The sequence below is a fragment of the Balaenoptera acutorostrata genome, chromosome 9 (assembly GCF_949987535.1).
Source record: "Balaenoptera acutorostrata chromosome 9, mBalAcu1.1, whole genome shotgun sequence".
Lineage (NCBI taxonomy): Eukaryota > Metazoa > Chordata > Mammalia > Artiodactyla > Balaenopteridae > Balaenoptera > Balaenoptera acutorostrata.
The window spans coordinates 107,608,955-107,628,870 of record NC_080072.1 but is presented as its reverse complement, the minus strand read 5'-3'; the positions used below and the strand labels follow the sequence as shown (position 1 = coordinate 107,628,870).

At 50.4% G+C, this 19,916-nt stretch overlaps 1 protein-coding gene across 6 annotated transcripts in view; it reads right to left on the bottom strand.

Moving 5' to 3' along the window:
• FLI1 (Fli-1 proto-oncogene, ETS transcription factor) overlaps nucleotides 1-19,916 on the bottom strand; it is a 121,342-nt gene that overhangs the window by 49,801 nt on the left and 51,625 nt on the right. For 5 of the 6 annotated variants that reach the window (XM_057553504.1, XM_057553508.1, XM_057553506.1 and 2 more), the window contains one exon: nucleotides 892-1,103. In XM_057553504.1, the coding sequence (XP_057409487.1) occupies nucleotides 892-1,103 (212 nt within the window). Of the gene's footprint in view, nucleotides 1-891; nucleotides 1,104-1,519; nucleotides 1,540-19,916 lie in introns of those variants that run through there. The other variant, XM_057553507.1, reaches the window with a different exon arrangement.

The window sequence follows — 19,916 nt, the reverse complement described above, 5'->3', positions numbered from 1 at the left end:
CCCTTGGCTTGCCTGACGTTTCATGAACGAGACTACCATTTTCTCTATTTTCGATCTTGGCTCATGATGGTCACTATTGGGATATCCAGCACTTTCCAAGTCCAGGGTCCTGTCCTGAGTCCTTTCTCCTACAGCATCAGTGTCGACCCTTGTAACAAGCCTACGGAAGAGTAAATGCTCCAGCCGTGCAGAAAGGAGGCTGCTGGTGCTCAGAGGGGCCCGTAACTGGCCCACGTTCAGAGGCAGGACTGGACCCAGGCCACCCGCCCCCCAGGTGTGCTCTTCCTCGTCCCTGTGATTTTCTTCTCCTCGGTCCTCTTCTGTCCATCTCTATCTGCAAAGTCTTACCCGCCCCGGGTGGCACTAACTCCCAACACCCTTTCCAAGTGTGACATGTCCTCCCTCGCACGGGGAGCCCTCAGATGTGTTCACCCTCACCATCATCCTGGACTTTTATTCCAAGAATGGTTTGGTCATCTTTGCTCTAGTGAGACCCACCCAGAGAGGCCAAGTATCTGGAACAAGACACGGAAGAGTATCTTATTGCTTCGTTATCCCTAAGAGGGGCTGCACCTGGGCCTGACATAAGGTAGATGCTCCGAAAGTGCCTGTTAGTGTCGTGGGCCTGAGGGCTGCCTCGGAGCCCAGAGAGCAGGGGGGCTTCCGGCCCTGTTCTGCCCCAGCCCTCAAGTAACCCTCTCACCCCAGCTCTCTGGGGACTGGCTCGGGCTCCCCGGCCCAGCATCAGAGCCCCATCTGCTGCAAACACCCCTTGGTGCCAGATCTGCTGACTCAGCCCCAGAGGAGCGAGCCGGGGTGGGGGCGAAGGAGGGAGGGGGCCCAGCCTCCCCCGGCCCCCGACCCTGGGCAGCACAGGCCTGGTGGGCTTACCTGGACCCATTCATGTGGTCGTACTCCCGCTTGACACTGACCCTCACGGGCTGATTCATCCACTCCTGCTGCGGGGGGAGGGGGTTGATCTTGTGGGGCTGGCCGTAGTCGGGACTCCCGGAGGCGGTCATGTCGGCTTTGGGGAGATGGGCCGCCGGTCCGTAGGCGGAGTCGAAGAGGGATTGGTCGTCGCTCACCACCGACAGAGCCTCCTGGAGGGCAGATAGGAGACAGAAGCCCGGCGTCACTCTTCAGCCAGCACCGCTCCCCACCTACCCTCCCTGGGGACTGGCGGGCTGGCCCAGGGCTGCCCAGTTACGCAAGCTTGGTGGGTTCTCTGCAGGTTACCCTGGGTGACGAGGCAGTCTGGGCAGTGGAGCGGGGATGCAGACCCCCGGGAGTGTGTCCATCTGTTGGGTCTATAGGCTGGGACCCCCAGAAAGGAGGGTGGGGAGCGGGAGACCAGGAAGAATGGTTACACAGAGCACACCCGTGGGTTGGGGTGGTGCTTGAACCCCGGGCTCTCTCGGGATAAACAGAAGTGCCCCTTACTAGGTGGGGAAGCAGTCAAGCTACGGGGCATAGGAGTGGGGACATTTCTTTTACAGGTGAGGCCAGTGAGACCCACCCGAAGAGGTTAAGTATGTGGCTCAAGGTCACACCAGGGAAGAAGGGTGAGGCCCAGGGTTGTGGTCCCCTCCAGTTTCAGTTTCCTTCTCTGCAAACAGGAATAAGAATAGCTTTTTCAGAGTTGATAGGTGATTGAATGAGAAGACCTAGGTACAGGTGTCTAGCTTGTTTGCTTAGAGGTGCTCTAGGATGTGCTGGGGCATCTTAAAGATCTGAGATGCAGATGGGAGGCTGCCTGCCTCCCCGGGACACAGTGCTCCGTCATCCTTTCCTGCCTGATTCCTTCAGATGACAGTTTCCAGTCCTAAATGTGAGGATTCAGCCTGCCCAGGAAAGAGGGCGGAATCCCAGCTATGTGGATGGAGGAGTCAGGGCTGATCTTCCCATGCCTACTGTCCCATCACCTGCCGGGGCAGGTGGAGACGGCGGACGAAGAAAGGCGGCAGCATCGCACTTTCCGGAGGTCTACCAACACAAGCAGGGTCATGAGATTCTCTCATCATCCAGCGCACGGCAGATCACAGCGACCCAGGTCATGGACTGGGGTGTGATGGTCACTAGATCACACAATTCCACCAAATTAAGTTGACCACGTTTCAGAAAAGGTAGTAATTCACCATCTAGAATTAATTATAATCAATATAATCTAAATATAATTACACAATCTGTAATCGTGGAGAGGTGATGTAATATTACAGGAGAAATGTCTAGCACGGTCTCTGGCACATTGTGACACCCAGTAAAGTTAGCTTTGATGGTTATTAGCTTCCAGTAAAGATTCTCTTAGGCCACCTGCTATGGCCTGAGTTGTTCCCTTAAAATTCATATGCTGAAGCCCTAACCCCAGTTCCTCAGAATCTGACTGTATTTCGAGATAAGATTTTTAAAGAGATGATTAAGTTGAAATGAGGCCTTTTGGGTGGGTCCTAATCCAATATGACTGATGTCCTTATAAGAGGAGGATATTTGGAAACGTGGAGAGACACCAGGGGTGGTGAGCACAGAGGGACCACCATGTGGAGAAGCAGCAAGAGGGCAGCTTATCTGCAAGCCAAGAAGAGGCCTCAGGACCCGCCAGCACCCCATTTTGGATTTCCGGCTTTCAGAGCTGTGAGAAAATACACTTCTGTTGCCTGAGCCACACTGTCGGTGGTATTTTGCTATGGCAGCCCTACTATGGCATCTTTACTTTAGCCCCCGCTCCCATACCTCTAAAATTACAATCTGCTCTACCAGCTAAGTGTCGCCCTTTCTCCCACGGCTGTTCTCAACCCCAGCAGGAGGACAGCCATACTTCAAAGGAAGAGGTTCTTCTGCAGCTGTTTCCGGCTGGGATCAGGAAAGAATAACTGGAACATAGTCCGGGAAGTGTGCTCCTACACCAGAAGGCTTTGCAGAGTATAGACATGGCCGGAGACGGCAGTTTCGAAGCTGAGCTGCCTGCACAGTATGGAAAGGACAGGGCGGGTCCCTTGATTCAGACCTAAAATCTACTGGGATCCTTCACTTTCCACCTGCTGCCCTGTGGCATACTCCGAGGAAAGCTGTGCTTCTTGGAACCACGTGTCTGTTGGTTATTATATCCACTGTCCTTTTCAGTTAGGGATCCGCGCGGGCTCCACACCCCAAACCAGGGGTCTGAACCGTCATCCAGGCACACGGTGGTCCCGAGGTGAAAAGTGTGACACTGTCATCTTCCAGAGGCCTGAATCTGAGCCCAGGAACTTCCTGGGGTTCTACACTAGGAGCGGAGCTGCATTACCAACTAGGACCCATAAATGCCCTTTTGGTGACGGATGAACAGTCACCAGTTCTGCTACAAAAAGAGACTACCCCTAAGGAATCAGGTATCATCTTCTGCCGTGGAGAGCGGCTTACATGCTTGCTTGATCATGCACAAATCTTGCAGTTTCCAATTAAAGTATTTCTTCCATCTCCTTTCCTCTGGGTTGGGGGAGAAGATGATGGAATAACGGAGGCCAGGAGGCCTGGGGGGCAGGACCGGGGATAGTGATACTCGGGCGAAGATTCCTACCATCATTATCCCCAGAGATGGCAGGTCAGGGAGCAGAGAAGCAAGGTAGTCAAGTCAGAGGGACCAAGCAGATGGCAAAACCGGGGTTCACAGCAACAGAGGCCAGATGAGACCAAGCTGGGATTTCTGGAGGCTGACCAAGGAGAGACTTCTTAAGTAGATGAGAAAAAATACTTTACAGAACAGAGTGCAGTGTGGTAGATGGTACAAAACCGGTTTGAAGTCATTTTGGGAAAAAGTTTCCTTCAGTTCACAATCAAAGGAAGCTCCAGTCAAGGGACCACGTCACAGGAGGCGAGGACGCTGGTTTACTCCAGAACGCCTCTCCTTCCCCTTTCTGTCCAGTCCCGTCCTCGGCTCCCTCCGCTGTTTTGTTCAGACTCTTTCCTCCGTGAGCGAGTACCTAGTCCCTCACCCAGCCCACCCTGCACGTTCCCCCGCCAGATCCACTCCCTTGAAAGCTGTAAATACCATCATCTGCCACAACCCGGGCTCAGATCCCTCCGAGAGCATCCTCGGTTTCAGCCATCGCACATCTATTCTCATCTGCTTGTTTTCCAAGAGCTCAGCTTCGCCCTGGCGGCCCACCGTCCACGCCCCCCGTTCACGACATCCAGGCTGCACTTCCTGCCCCAGGCTCGCTGTTCCCACTGCTGCACGAATCGGGCCTTCAAGTGCCCGCCTGTGTCCTAGACTTCGTGAGTCCTTGCGCTGGGACCATCCTTTCCTTGCCCCCTGCTCCGGACACACATCCAATTCTTCCCATTTTGTAGGTAAATGAAATCTTTCTTGCTCCATGAAACCTTCCCTGATAATAATGCCCTGTGACTCATTTGAACTTTGAAAGGCCAAGTGAGACTACTGCTTGGGTAAACATACACACACACACACACACACACCACACTTTTCTGTTTGCAGCCATTGTTAGGGAAAAGGCTTTTTAAAAAAGTTTCATCACATGGTGGAGAAAAGAATTGGTGGCTGGGAGAAGCTGGGGAGAGAGAAGATGCAAGAGAACGGTTCCTTGTCTGGCCTCCTGGACTGGGTCAGAAAACCTAACATGAGCAGGGGAGGGAGATGAGGACCATTAAGTGGGAATCGTAGATTTGGGGAGACCAGGCCCCGAACAAGCTGCTTTGGGATCCTGGTGGAGCGTGAGAGCTGGGGAGAAGATCCACACTGGCTCCGAAAGGAAACAACGGCGTTTTGCCATGCAAGGCTGGAGCTTTGGGGGTGTCCCGAGACCAAGCCCACGGCATGTTCCCAATGGGCAGTGGCGAGTCTTTTCCAAACTGCTTTTGGGGCAGCGGCGCATTGCAGGAGGATGGGCGTGGAGCAGGAAGAGGCCGACAGGAGTGGGGTGTGAGGTGAGTGTGGCCATCGTACTTGTATGACAGAATCTTGTCCCCACTGGGGGTCCCGGAAGTCCCTGGGGGTGATTTGATGGGGGCGTCGGCACCAAGGAGCTGCTTTGCTCAGCTGAGAAGTTGTTGAGCTGGCAGACGGATCAACAACACGCCTGTAGCTTGTTACACGCTTGTGGCTCTTGTTATTTTCCCTATGGTCTTAGAAGCTGTTTACTTTTACTTAAATTCTTAAAACTTATAAAAGTTTCAACATGAAACTCTTACTTGTACTTAAAACTCTTTACAGGAATGAGTACACAGTCGGGGTTCAAGACCTTTACATTGAGGGATGGTTGCTAAGTGTTTACCTCCGGGATGATGGGCTGAAGACAGAGAGAACATCAGCATAAAAGTTCACACACTGTTCTCAGGGTGGCTGGGTTCCTTCACTTCTCCTTTTGACTTTGGACCTGACACTGATCCCTTCATTCAGAGGAAGTCAAATGATCCTTTAAAGACGTGCTGAGTCCGGGTTGCTGTAGAGCACATGGCAGGGAAATTGACTTCAGTGGGAAGGACAGAGGGCGTGGCCCTAATCCCCTGTGGTGCTCAGCCTGGGGTCTCTCTCGGCCCTTGTCGCTGTCCCTGTGAAGTCAGCCCTGACTTGCTTAGTAACTGGATCCTGAGAAGCACATCCCTTTGCTCTGCTGAGTGCTGGGAAGGAAAGGCCTGTCACTTAGGATGCTCTGGTCCCTCAGCCACTGAGACCTAGACCCAGAGGGAGGCCCAGGGCCCCTTGACTCCAAGCAGGGAAGTGGCCCAGCACATCAGTATCCCACTTGACCCGTGTACCAGAGCACTCAGGCAAGGGCAACTACTTGGAATGGCAGCTTGATTTCCGAGCTAAGCGGATAGTCATACTGGCCGTAGAAGTGCTGACCAAACCGTGTCAGCTTTCCTTCCCAGGATGCCCTGCTGGCCCAGGGAGCCAGCAGATGTACACGGCCAATGGGCACTAGTCTTGGTGCTTCTTACCCAATTTGTGTAAGGTGCCTTTAATACATCACTTATAATACATCCCTGTTACCATTATAGAAAACAGATCGAAGTAGCAGACGATTATCATAGCATTTATGAAGTGCAAATCAGGTTTCCCTGAGCGATCTAATTTAATCCTCTCTGCAATTCTACGAGGGATGTGCTGTTATCACCTCTATTTTTCAGATAAGGAAATGGATATTCAGAGAAGTGAACTAACTAGCTCAGGTGACGTAGCAAGTGAGTGTGACCTGGGATTCAAATTCAGATCTGCTGTCTGGGCACTGAACCATTACCATCCACCTCCCAGTTAGACTATAACTTCTTTGAGGGTGACTCTTCATGTTTGTTGAGATGTACACAGAGCACAATCTTTGGAGTCAGAAAGATTTGCGTTCCAGTCCAAGTTCCATCAGTTACTCATCAATGCACCACCTGGTGCAATTTATTTATACTTTACAAACTTCATTTCCTCATCTGTAGAATGGTGATAATAACAGTACCTAATCTGGCAGATTTTGAATAAATATAAAACGAGGTAAGTGAACTCCCTAAATCAAGAGCCTAAAGTTCTTAGGACACAGCAAACACTAAAACAAAAAAACAAAAAAACAAAAAAAAGGGTTTTTTTAAAAGAAGCACAATGCTGAGAGATGCCTTGGGACCCTTTGGGTTGGAGATGGGGGCAGGGGGAGGGGAGACAGATAAAGCCTGAGAGATTCCTCCTTCTCAACTGTGTTGGTTACTTAAAAGTAACCAAGGTTGCCCAAGGTTCAAAATGAGCGGGTTTGAAGATAATAGTTGGATTTGAAATGCAGATTCCATGGGCTTCTAGAAAAGAGAACCTACTTCCTAATCTATGTTTCTCCTTCTCCTTGCAAACCATCAGATTGTTCCATTGCAGCTTCAGCCCTCTCTCTCTTTCTAGCTTCTGAATTCAGCCCTCTAGGAGGCACAGATAAGGCACTGAAATAATCCTGCAAACGAGGGGAGGAGGTGGCCAGCGCCCACTCATCCTGCTGTTCCTACATCAGGCATGTGGTAAATATCAGAAGAATGCCACGTGCATAACTGTGAATTCACTAATAAATAAACTTCCCTTATTTTGGAATTTGCCATATATACTTTTTTTCCCCCCTCTTTTCCTTTTTTTTAAATACCAGCAGATGTGTCTTCCACCATTTGTTTCCCTTAGATTAAGCAAAGGATATTTTCCACGCTCACATCAGTTGAGTGATGGGGGATGTGGTCAGAGCATGGCCACATGATGGCCTGGCTGACATCAGTGGTGAGCCAAGAACTGCATCTCTAAAGACCTTAGCAGAGATGCAGGCAGAGAGGGAAAATGCTGGAGAGGGTGCCGTGAGGATCTCCCCATTCTCTGCAGGAAAGCATGGAAGAAATGTCTGCTGTCGTCCATGTGCAGGAAGGACACACACGAGCCACGGTGATGGGCCAAATGGAGTTAAAGAAGGAAAAGACACAATTTTCCCCAACCCTTTTCTGATTCTTACAATTAGGCTGAGTATTTATTTCTAGCACAGGGAATGACCCAAAAGATGGGCCTGAGAAGAACTGACCCTACGTTGTTTCCTTCCCCTCCTCTCCCCTGTCCTGCCCCGAATCTTGTAAGGACAGCTTTCTGTGGCTCAGGAACTCTGCTGGAGCAAGTGAAAAAGATGTCAAAAGCGACCAGACTGAGTTCCCTGCCTCTGCCCCTGCTCAGTGGGTCCACGACTCCCAGACCAGGCCTCTGGAAAGCTAATCCCCGGGTCACCGCAGGGAGCCCATGAGCTGTGGCTTTTTATTACATTCTTTGCATAATGACGTGAAGTCCCTTCTCCTGGCAGCCAGAGAGCATACAAAATGCAGACAGGATTCTAGGGGGCAAAGTCCTCTGTCTTCTCTGTTTTGGGAAACCAGCAGGCTCTGCAGCAGTGTGTGTGTGTGTGTGTGTGTGTGTGTGTGTGTGTGTGTGTGTGTGTGTGTGTGTGTGTGTGTGTGTGTGTGTGGCTAGGGGGTGGTCAGCACATTCTCATCTGAAGTGTCAGGAGAGGTGCTCCTGTGAGTTTGCTCAAAACTTTGGCCTCTCCCTCCCTTCTAATTGCCAGCCCTGTGCCCAAATTTTGCCCGTTATTTCCATCCCACAGACGGCAGGTGCCAAAGGGAAAAGGAGGTAAATGTTCTGCAAAGTTGGACAAGGAAGAAGGTGGAAACATTGATCAGTCACCCAACTTTAACTGAAAGCTCTTCTGGGCCGAGCAGCGCAGGTGCCCTGCTCGGTCAGGAAGGTTGCCTTTGCCCCAAATCAGCCACAACAGTGTTTCCAATCTCTGCCACTCCCCACTGAGAGGCTGCGTCTATTTCCCTCCCCTTGAACCCAGAGGAGACTTTATGACGCCTCAGCAAGTGGAAGGTGGCAGAAGTGACCTTGCAAGACTTCCAAGGCCAGGGGATAGACGCATTACAACTTCCACCTGCTTCTCGTTCTCTCTTGGGCCTCTAGCCCTTGGAAACCAGCCACCATCCTGTGAGGAAGCCCAAACCAGCCCGAGCAGAGAAACTACATGGAGAAGTCCACACACAGAGCAACTGAGGCCACCAGCCACCAGCCAGCTTCAGCCTCCAGGCCTGGGAGTGAGGGACCTTCAGCGAAGGTTGACAGAACTCATAAGCATAATAATTGTTTTTTGCCACTAGATTTGGGGGTGATTTCTCATGTAGCGACTGGAGCATCTCCTATCACTTTAATCAGCAACAAGAGATCCATATTCAAAGGAGGCAGAGGAGGATTGTGTGAGTATCCTTCTCACTATGGTTACTGGCAGGGCCTGGCAGGAGTCAGCACCAGGACAGACGCCGTGGGGAAGCTGAGGCCCAAAGCCTAACCTCACCAGGTTCGCACAGTGAGGGAGGGTCAGACTCAGCCATAAGGCCTGACTCCTCTGTTAACCATGTAGGGGAATGACCCCAGACAAACAACAGTGAGAAAACAAACAACCAACAAGCAGGGACCACTTTTTAAAATTAGAAAGAATAGACAGAACAAGTATAATTTGATAACATGAAGCTTTCAAGGAACTTTTGCAACCATCACCTCATTTAGCCTTTCAGGATGTGAGTTAGGATCCTCGTATTATTGTAAAGAAAACTGAACTAGTGACTCTCCAACCCGTAGCCTGACTGCAAAGCCTATACTCTTCCCTCCAAACTGTTCCCGGTTTGTTAACTCTGTCTAATACTATCCTGGGCTCTGCCGCACAGCCAAATTGGCCCTGGAAACTCAGAGTGTTTGGCTGATTTCTAAAGTAGCTTATTGAAATTTCTAACCTCATCCCAGCCCCGCCCCCGCCCCCCCCATCCTCCATCCCCACTCCTTGTCACTTAGATCTTCACTAACTGGGGAGGGGGCTTCTGCTGTGGCCGGCCCAGAGAAAGGCAGCCAGCCAAGTGCCTAGAAGATGGAATGGGAATCCTTTGCAGATGAAAGTACTTTATTTAATGGAGTTTAATAAATTAAGGGAGTGAGCCTAAATGAGTTCAGAGGAGAGGGTCTTGGCGTTCCACAAAGATGGCCATGTAACAGAATCCAGAGCTGGAGGTCCCTGTTAATCACCGTCTCCCATTAGACGCTTCTCCACGTCTCCCGTGGGTATTTACCTTTGCCTGTTGACATTGAGTTTTCACAGTCACTTTTTTGACCATAACCACATTTAAAGGGCATCTCTAAAGATCAAAGTTACATTCTCCTCCCACAGAGAATGATTTTACTGCTGAAAAGAAGAAAAGTGCTGAATGTAGACACTAACAGGAAGGCAGATAGAGGTTAGTCTGAGCTCCAAGAAGGGAACATTTTACAGTGTGTTGTCCTTTCTGATTCTTTACAATGGGGCTGACCACTCTTCAAGCTGCTTTTTCTCAATGACAATGGGGAGTGTGAAAAGGCCAGCCACATCTGCTGTGTATAACTTGTTACATTTGACACTCCGGGGACCAAGCCCCTCTCTAAGAATAAGGAGTGACCTGACCACAGAGGTGGACCCCGAGGTTCCCAAGGGGCAGGGTGGCAAGAGGGTGCGATGTGAGGCCTCGCTGTGGCTGGGAAGCTTAGATGTTCTCTTCTGTGCAATCAAGCCCGTTTTCTCCTGCCAGTTCTGATTGGCTGGAAGGGTTAAATAAAGCCCTGCCAGGTGCAAAGGGGTGATGATGAAGAGGGAACTGTCAACCATCAAAACACACCCCCAGATGCCATGGGGAGAAGCAGGCGGGCAAGGCGGCCGTCCTGGGCACCGGACCAGCCGTAGTTCCCAATGGATTTCACTGCTCTTCCCTTGCACTGGGACGGTATTCTGCCTAGTTGCACAGCAGTGGCCGTACCAGTCATTAAAAATACAGGATGCTTCCTCACTGGTGGCTGAGTGCTGCTGCTCTGAGCCCCCTCCTGCCCTTCTCTGCCCCGGGATGACGGCAACTAAAGGGTCGAAGACTGGCACCGCAGGTCCCCGGGAACTCCGCTCCAAGACCAGGAGTTGGTGCCCTGGTGCCCCCGTGGTACCACATGAGTGGTTATACATCAGAACGTTTTCCTTGCCCCGCTTTTCCGACTGCGGAGGTGGTGGCATGAAAGGATGGCTGAGGATCTGGATGGGCTGGGAGCGGCCTTGTCCCCCAGAGGGTCCCTGAGCATGTCTGCTGCAGGGGGGGGAGGTCAAAGACGAAGGGCAAAAAGGAAGCAAACCACTTCACCGCTCTCTTCACTCCATAGGGTGCCGTTGTAAAATCCGTTCCAATAAAAGGCACAGGCTGCCAGCTGGGTCAATGCGGGGCTTTATCGGCTGTGCAACTTTGGGCAAATTACCTAACCTCTTGGTTCCTGGGAAATTTTAACTGTCTTCTACTGAACGTTTAATGCTCTTTGACGATGATGAATGGTCGCCCTGCCCTGATCACGGAGAGCTGAAAGCTTGGAAGAAGCATCCTGGTGGGGAGAAGCTGCAGTGCTTCCTCACAGAGTCTGAATTTCCCCCATCGCGGGGCTGATGGGACAGCCAGGGAGATGGAATGCAGTTCCTGAGACTGGGGAGTGGGGGGCTCTAAGAGTTTCCCTTGGGGCTTGGTCTTTATGGCTCTGGCCTGCTAGCTGGACCAAGACGAGCTCAGGCTGGTCTGTGGTGACAAGAGAGTGACGAAGGGAAGAAGGGGGCGGAGGCAGTTCAGGTCTGAAACGATGGGCTTCCCCGGGGGAAGCAGACATTTGTCTACCAGTCCTGATGACGCCTTCTGACATCTTTTGCAAGTGTCTGGGAAGGGAGGAAATGTAGATGGCATGTATCCTTGGGTGCTTCTCCAACACCACGGGTCCTGGGAACTTTCCCATCCTTTCTCTCAAAGACCAGTTTTGCTGCTAGAAGCAGCCCAAAGAGAGGGACCACGTCAATCTTAGTCACTGTCTGCATCCAGCAGCTTGCACAGTTCCTGGCACCTAGTAGGTGTGCAACAAATTCTTTTGACAGATAAGGACCCCAGAGCATGACGGGAAACACCGAGAGCCTCCCTCTCCCGCCAGCACCTCTGCCGCCAGCCAGACCTCCTGCTCACTCTCGGCCACGAGACATTAAGCCTTGCACCCAGGCTTGTCCATTTTTTTAACCCACCACACCCAGTGACCGTTTCTTGTTCAAATTTAAACACGAAGCTACTGACTACTCCGCACCCACCCCCCCAAACAAGCACTTGAGGTCCTTTTCCTAGAAGCTGTGATCTTATCTGCCGATTTCCTCATGTGATGGTTTCCGTGGCAACGGGTGCCCTTATAATCACAGGAAGCCGGGGAGGAAACAAGCACGTAGGGGCCTTCGATCTATTCTTCCAGCTACACCCGGGGAGCATCCTGGCAGGAGGGCGAAAGCAAAAGCAGCCTCAAGAAGAAGGGTGTCCATATCTGTGAGCCCCGCTGGCCCTGGCCAGGGAGAGGGGAGAGTCCACTTCACCTTGATGGGCACCCGGGGCCCAGCACGAGTGACTCCGTTTGACTTCACTTGCTCCAGGGCGTTGGGCAAAGAGGATCCCGAATCCATTTCCCAGTGCTTAATAGCTGTTTCCTTTCCGTGATTCATGCCCAAGGAGCCACGCTGGGTGACCTCAGGCCCATCTCGCCCTGAGTGTGCAGGATTTCCAGCTTTCACATCTGGATGAGCTATTCTAGCCAAGGTGTTTAGTTCTTCTGTGGCCCCAGGGCATACGGTTACCAGATTGCTGCAGCAGCACAAGGATGGGAGTGACCAGAGGAGGTGCCCACGGAGGTCCGTCTTCTGGGCCGGCTCAGCCAGCCCGGCCCCGTCTCTGCCCACCTCCTGGGTTTACTGTACTCTGCTCCTCCACTCCATTTGTACCTTCTGTTCGTTTTCCCCTTTCTTGTTCCTTCTCTTGCATTTTAATGTCCTGTTTTTTTAAATTAATTTTTATTGGCGTATAGTTGCTTTACAATGTTGTGCCAGTTTCTCCTGTACAGCAAAGTGAATCAGCTATACATATACATATATCTCCTCTTTTCTGGATTTCCTTCCCATTTAGATCACCACAGAGCACTGAGTAGAGTTCCCTGTGCTATACAGTAGGTTCTCATTAGTTATCTATTTTATATAACACAGAGTAGTGTGTATATGTCAATCCCAATCTCCCAATTCATCCCACGGCCCCCTTCCCCCCTTGGTATCCACACATTTGTTCTCTACATCTGTGTCTCTACTTCTGCTTTGCAAATAAGTTCATCTATACCATTTTTCTAGATTCCACATATAAGTGATACTATACGATACTTGTTTTTCTCTTTCTGAGTTACTTCACTTTGTATGATAGTCTCTAGATCCATCCACGTCTCTGCAAGTGGCACAATTTCATTCCTTTTTATGGCTGAGTAATATTCCATTGCGTATATGTACCACATCTTCTTCATCCATTCCTCTGTTGATGGACTTAATGTCCTATTTTAAATAGTTTCTCCTCTTGTTATATAAGACCTGCCACCCCTTTCTCCCCAGCACTCTTGGCCTGTAGACATCTCTACAATACAGATTTCTGATTTCTCTTTGCGTGTCTGCAAACACCTATCTGGACACCAGCTTTCTTCTCCCTTTGCTCTATCCAGATGTCCCTGCATAGACCCTTCCTCATCCCTTCTGCCTCATTAAATCTCAGCTTTTCACCAAACCTTTATGGAGGACCTTCTACACGTCAGGCATTCAGTACAGGGGATGCAAAGATAAATAAGCCCCAAGGTGCTCAATCTTCTTCTGGGGAGAAGGTTGACATAAATACAGGGACTTATGTGTGGGGATGGGAGGGCAGTGAGTGACGGCCTTGGGGGTTGGCCTCCCGGAGGAAGTAGAGCCTGAGGTGGGTGGAAGGGACCTTCTAGAACACCTGGAGTTCCACCACGTCTTCCAGGAAGTTTTGCCACTCTGCAGCTCACCGCAGTAACCTCTCACTCTGTTGAAGTCTGTAGTACTTTCCATCTCACCCCTGATTCAGCACTTTATTCTCGACTGCCTTGTCATGTTGCTTTTATTTGTATTTAACTCCCTCTGGATACTGTAGTTTTTCATAGGTTGATGCTCTGTCTCTCCAGAAAGTAAATCCCGCATGGATGGATTTTCTTTGTGGTTTTCCACAGACGTTATGAACACTTACGAATACCTTGGTTTCCTCATCCCTAAAATGGGCACAATGACAGAACCTACTGCAAAGGGTTAACGTGAGGATGGGGTGAGGCGAAGGGCTCCCCACTGTGTCCTTGCTCTGAACGGCACAGTGCTGGCCCCTTAGAGATGTTGCTTCTGGTACCTCTTGTTAGTCCTGTGACTTTAGGCAAATCCATCCCTCTGTGCCACGGTTTCCTTTTCGGTAAAATAGTGATGATGACATTAGTATGCTGACTCATGCCTGTCACACAGTAAAGCTCTCCTTCAGCTTAACCTTCGTATTCTAATCCACGGGTTTTAAGATAGGAGAAGCACTTCATTTCTCCAGGCCTATTTCTTTACCAAAACACACAAAAAACTGAACTAGGGGAGAGCAAGATCCCTGCCGGTGCTTCAGTCCTATCATCCATTAGTAGATCGATCCTATAGCCCCGTTTGCCTGCGACGGTCCCAACGGATGCCTTTTGTGCCAGAAAATGCTTAATAATGCCTCCTCTGACTCTCAAAATTCTCCTGGTTTGGCTGATGCACTATGGGGCTGCCCCGTCTATGGGCACTCAGAGATCGCGCTGTGCTTCAGCTCCAGGGGCCCACTGCCTGTCATCCTCGCCCTCCCCTCCAGGGAGGAGGTAAGGGGAACCGAGGACGGCCTGGTCTCCGCACGAGAAGCCAGGCATTGCTCCTCTTGGAGCGCAGACTCTGCCTCTGGAACACAGCTGGTCTCTCGGTTGGCAACCACCCTCAAAGCAGTCACCCACTGGGTTGGCCTTCATCCTCGTTTGACTTGAGCGCCAAGCCTAGGCATTCTGGCACTGGGCCTCCTGTCTCTCGGCATCCATCTATAGGAAAAGCAGATATTTTGTGAACAAGTCCTGCCAAGGGCTTCCAATGAAAACATCTCAGTGGGATTACATGGAGGTATTTTCTTTGTCACTCTCAGTAAAGCTGGTTGAGCAGAAAACCCAGCTGAAGCCCCCTGACAGTTCCTAGGGACTTGGGACTGATTTGGTTACTTTCTCTATAAAGGGTACTTAGTGTTCGACTCTTGGAAGCTTCTGGAGGGACCGGTCTTGCGGCGTAGAAGCCACGCCTGTCTGTCTGTCCCAAGGACAGGAGTCATGATGGCAGTAAGGCTTAATCCTTGACGTTCCAAAAACTTATGGGAAATGGGAAACCACTCTCCTAGGTGGGAAAGCCGTGAGGAGGTGTCCAAAGCCTCATCAAAAAGCCTCTCAGCTCCTTTCCCTGCTTGGTTCCCTTTACTTCAGGATCCACTGTCGATGACTGTCAATTCTCATGCTGCTACTTCTGCTTGGGTTTCTTCACGGTTGGCATCTCCCACGTTCTGTAGGCCTTGGTGATTTTCACGAGAAGGCCAAAGCCAACAATGTCAACCTTCCCAACCCTGCGCTTCTTGGAACCCGTCGTCACCTTGCTCTCTCTAATCCCGAACCAAGAAAGGTTTCAGGTCTCCCAGCCTGAATGACTTTTAAAAAGTGTTAGGGATTGTGGAAAGGAGGAACAAGGGTAGGTATACTCTTCAACCTCAGTCTTGTGATAAATTCAGAATTAAGAAACAAAAACTGTTTACATAAACCTATGATCCTTTTACATAGAAAGAAACTGAACTCTTGAATTTGGTCCTTCCGACCAGCCCTGTCCAGTAGAACTTTCTTCGAGAGGAAACGCTCTCCAGTCTGCACTGTGCAATGCACAGGGCACTAGCCCTGGTGGCTACAAGCATTTGAAATGTGGCCCGTGTGACTGAGGAACTGAATTTTAAAATTTTAGTTAATTTAAATTGAAATAGCCACATTTGCTAGGGATTGCCATATTAACCAGCACGGGCTCTAGACACTCGGGCTTGGTGGCCGGTCTACGTACTACTCAAAATGTGTGACGGTCACTTTGGATATTTCTTGAACACGTTCTGTCTCATTATGGGATCGTGAAACATATTTGTCACAAAAAGCATTCCTTCTTTGAGGCATTCATTTATTTGACGAGTATTGGTTGGACATGTGCCTTGCTCCAGACACTGTGATAAAAAGTCAAGAATGTGTGGAAAATGACATCAGAGAGTTTTAATAGCATTTGTTGATTGCAATGGAATTAGGAGATTTGTAGAAACTTTCCCTCCTGCTGATCTGGCTGTGTCTGTGTAGTGAAGTAAATGCCTGCAAGTGATTTTGTGAATAGAGGGTCCCCTGAGAAGTGAGCAGCCTCTCCAAGTCTGCTGTGTAATCACGACCGTGCCCAGGGCGGGGGAAGTGATGGTGGGAGAGGGAGATGGGGGAAGATCCTGAATTAAATACGGTAGGAATTACGGTATGTTGTGAGGACCAAATTAAAGAAGAGCGAGGTCTGCAAAAGAACTCTGCAAAGTGTAAGGCGCTGCCTTTTAACGCTACCGTGAGCTCATGCAACCATCCCGGCCGATGGCTTTCCCAGATACCCTGGTGTAGCATCTCCAAAAGTGATAAAGCAGCTGAGCAGTGCCTCCCGAGAAAGAGGCAGGGCGTGAAGTAGACAGAAGGCAACTGCCAAGGTAGGGGGATTTCAGAAGAGGGGAGAGCAGTGAGCTGAGCAGGAAAGCAGGAATGGGGGAGGGGAGGGTGTTAACACTCTATCGCCTGTCAACAAATGTACGGCAGGGGCTTTCCTGGTCACAAATAGCCAGCTGGGACCTCACGGAAACATCTCATCCCATATCTAAAGAGCACACAGCAGGGAGAAGGGGGCCTAGACACAGCACCCCGACCTCCAGAGGCTTCTTCCTAAGGGATTTGGAAGGACACCGTCTCCCTTTAGAAAAAGGTTGTGGCTTTCACTGCAGGGCCTTCAAACAACACCTGCGTCTTGAGCGATCTGGAAGCACGGTGGGAGGACCCCACAGTAAGATTCCCTGCATCCTGGCAGGCTGCTCAGCCCCAGAGCCCAAGTCCCAGTGTGTGGTGACTGTGCTTTAAACCAGAGCTTCAGCCTGCGCACTCTTGGCCCCGTGACACATCACGGGTGCTTCTGGAATGCTTAGCCCTTAGGAGACCGGCAACTCTGATGGGTGCAGCCCAGGGCTGTGGGGGCCAGCTCTGCCTGGGAACCCTTCTTCCCACAACATCAACATTTGCATGCAAACAGGATCTTTGCCGCTGCACCTTCTCTCCCCTCCTTTGTGGCCACGCTGTCCCCATCCTTCCCAGGCCGTGGCCCAACCTCAGCTCAGCAACCAAACCACACACTACCGCAGCTCTAAGCGGTGACCCGACCATTAGGATGCCTCAGATCACCTAAGCCTCTGAAGGGAGGACCCTATGCCATGGATCCACTCCAGGTCCCAACTGTCAACATTTGATGGTCTGAGCTCATTGAGAAAGAGTTAATCTAAAATATTTACTCTTATAATCCAAAGAGACCACTACAGTTTTTAGAGGGGTTTCCCCTTCCCTCCCAGCAGGTAAGTCCTCTTAATTGTTTTTAATAGAGGCACATTTTTTTTTAAATGCATCCTCTAAGCACACAGAAACCTAACTGGGACGATTAGGGGAAGAGGAGGGGGTAAAAGCATGGCGAGCCCATGGTCAGGCCGGCTGACAGGAAATCAGGTTGACCACATGCATGGGGTCTTGGTCTTTGACAACCCAACAGCATTCAAGGATTTCTCTGGCTTAATTTCAGGACTCCCAATGGGCCAGTCCTTCTATAAACACCAAATGTAAGCGCCAAGGGGAAAAGGTAGGAAAGATGTCGTCTTTAGATACCGTTATTTGTTGTGATCGCAGATTTACTCTTTCAGACCCTGTGTGGGTCCCTCGAGAGCTTTCCGAGCACACCTTTCAGATAGAGACCATCTGATCACCACCCTCCCTGTACACGTGCGTACACATATCCCGAGCACTTATTTCAATATACAGCTGCTCTCCCCACTGCGGGTCCGAGGGTTTCTTGGGAGATCAGTCTCTGCACTCACGGAACACAGCCATGCATAGAAGCTGATGGCCAGGACGCCTCTGTTTCCCTCTAACACCAGAGCACGTGAATCAAGACCCATGTGTCCCTCACAGGTGGGGACACGAGGCGTAGCCAGAGGGTCTGGCCAGACCTGATGCAGCTCAGACGTGGCCCTTTGCTCCTGCGGCAGGAGGAAAATCCTGTCAAAACGGCTTAAAGATCTTCTAACATTTCCATGCAATTAAGGCCACATCTGTCTCCCAGGCCCCCGCACTTCTTTGCTAGCTCACAGACATGAACCAAACAGTCTGTCTTGTCGATCTGGAAGGTAACAAAGAGCTCCATTCATAACTGTAGGCACTTTTCACCAGTTTTTTTTTCAAAGTAAAATAGAGTTTTCACTTTGAGAATAACCTGTGCGGCAAGCGAGCGAAGGATTTTTTTCCCCCCTAATAAATCAAATGCAACAGCCTAATAAAATGCTGGCTCCCCCCCCACACCCCCATTCCCTCCCTCCCTCCCTCCCTCCCAAGGTCCCACTGGGCTGACAACTGCTCTGCATTGAGCGCAGTGGGTGCCCCCAAGGAGGTGGGGGAAGGTGAGCTGGGAGCAAATGAAGGGAGTTAAAACATCTTTGGAAGGTGCGATGGGTTGTTTGGCAGATTAAGGTCTGGGTGGGCGCGGTGGGGTGGAGGGAAGGTGGGGGGCTAGTCTGCCTTCCCCTCCCCAGCTTCACCTACTTTTTCAGCCTTTCAGAGCTTGTTTCAAAATATTCCTTTTCTTCCACAGCTCCCTCTACCCCAGTACCCATCCCTGAACATTGGGTAAACCTTCTGCTTCCCTCTTTTGCACGAGGAGGAACAAAAGCTCCATGTTCCGAAAGATGGAGCAAGGGCTCTGGGACCACACCTGCAGCCGAAGCCCTGCAGAAGCTTGCCCCTCCTCAGAACAAGGCTGAGAGATCTCCCCTGTCTTTGAAGCCTCCAGAGAGTGAGTTTGCAGGAGATAAGTGCTGATAAACATCGGGTTGGGTGCTTATCCGCAGTGAACACAATCTTTTGAGGTTCTCTCTGCACTCACAGGCCGTAGAGACTCTAATCAGAAAACAGAAGGGAAAATGCAAAACCAAGCAGTATTTGCTGCTGCTTTTTCTTCTTCTTTTTTGTTTTGTTTTGTTTGGTTTCAGTCTACACACTGGAAAGCCCAACACGGATGCTGTAACACAGGGGACTCCAGAGCAGAAATGCAGCCCTGGGTCTTTGCTTTGTTCGACGTTTTTGTTCTGACATCAATGGAAGAAATATTTTCAGTCCTGTACATAAGAGGATGAGTCAAACGTTGATAACAATGATTATCTACCTCCAACATTTTCTTTTCCAAAGTGCTTTTGCAGGCGTTGTGTTATCTGGCCCTCATGACAGCCCTCTAAGGAGGACAGATGGTTTACAAGGGAAGAAACTGAGCCTGAGCTTGGTTGTATGATGTATCCAATGCCACACAGCATGAAGTGGGGTGGCCGAAGGAAAACCCAGATTTTTCTGGCTATAAAGCTGGGTTCTGTTCCTTCTATCCCACGCAGTGGCTCAGTAGCTAGAAGATACTCAGAAATCAGAATGGCCTTGAGCCTGGGCATGGCATCTGGAAGGATCTGGAAAGCTTGGGTGGCGGTGGATGAACCAGGGTGGAGGGGAGCTCTGAGCTTTGCAGCACTTGAGTAATGCCAAAAGGGCAGAGCCTTGGCCGTCCTAGATTTCAATGTATTGGTGATGCCTGATTTTTTTAGTATGGGATGTTAGCAAGAAGCCCACGGTGAAGAGGCGGTGTAGAGTAGAAGGAACACAGGACCAGGGAATCCACAACTCTGGCCTCTGCTCTACCACTGACCAGCGATGGGGTCCTAAGCAAAGGTTGCTTCTCTGATTTGCCACTTCTCCTTCGTAAAGTGAAAGAGTGGGACAAGATGGTACCTGATGCAGGAGGGTGGGGGTCAGTGAGGAGAGCATGGAGAGCGTTTTCTCCCCCACGAGCCCATCCTCTTAAAAATCATGCAACCACAATAGCAATACTAGGGTAACATGTTGACAAGGCTTGCCAAGACTAAGATGGAAAGCTCAGTGGTAGAACCTGGCTATCCCTCCCAGCTCCCAAGTTCTAGGGTGATGATGTAGAAGTCTTTAGCTCAAGGAACCACAGATGGCTATTTATATCCATAAAGATAATGAGTTATTTCCACACAAACTTTGATTAAGCAATTCTGCACCTGACTGCCAAGCCTCAGTATTATATGTACTATTGACCATCTGCAGTTGGATAGAAAGTAAACTCTCC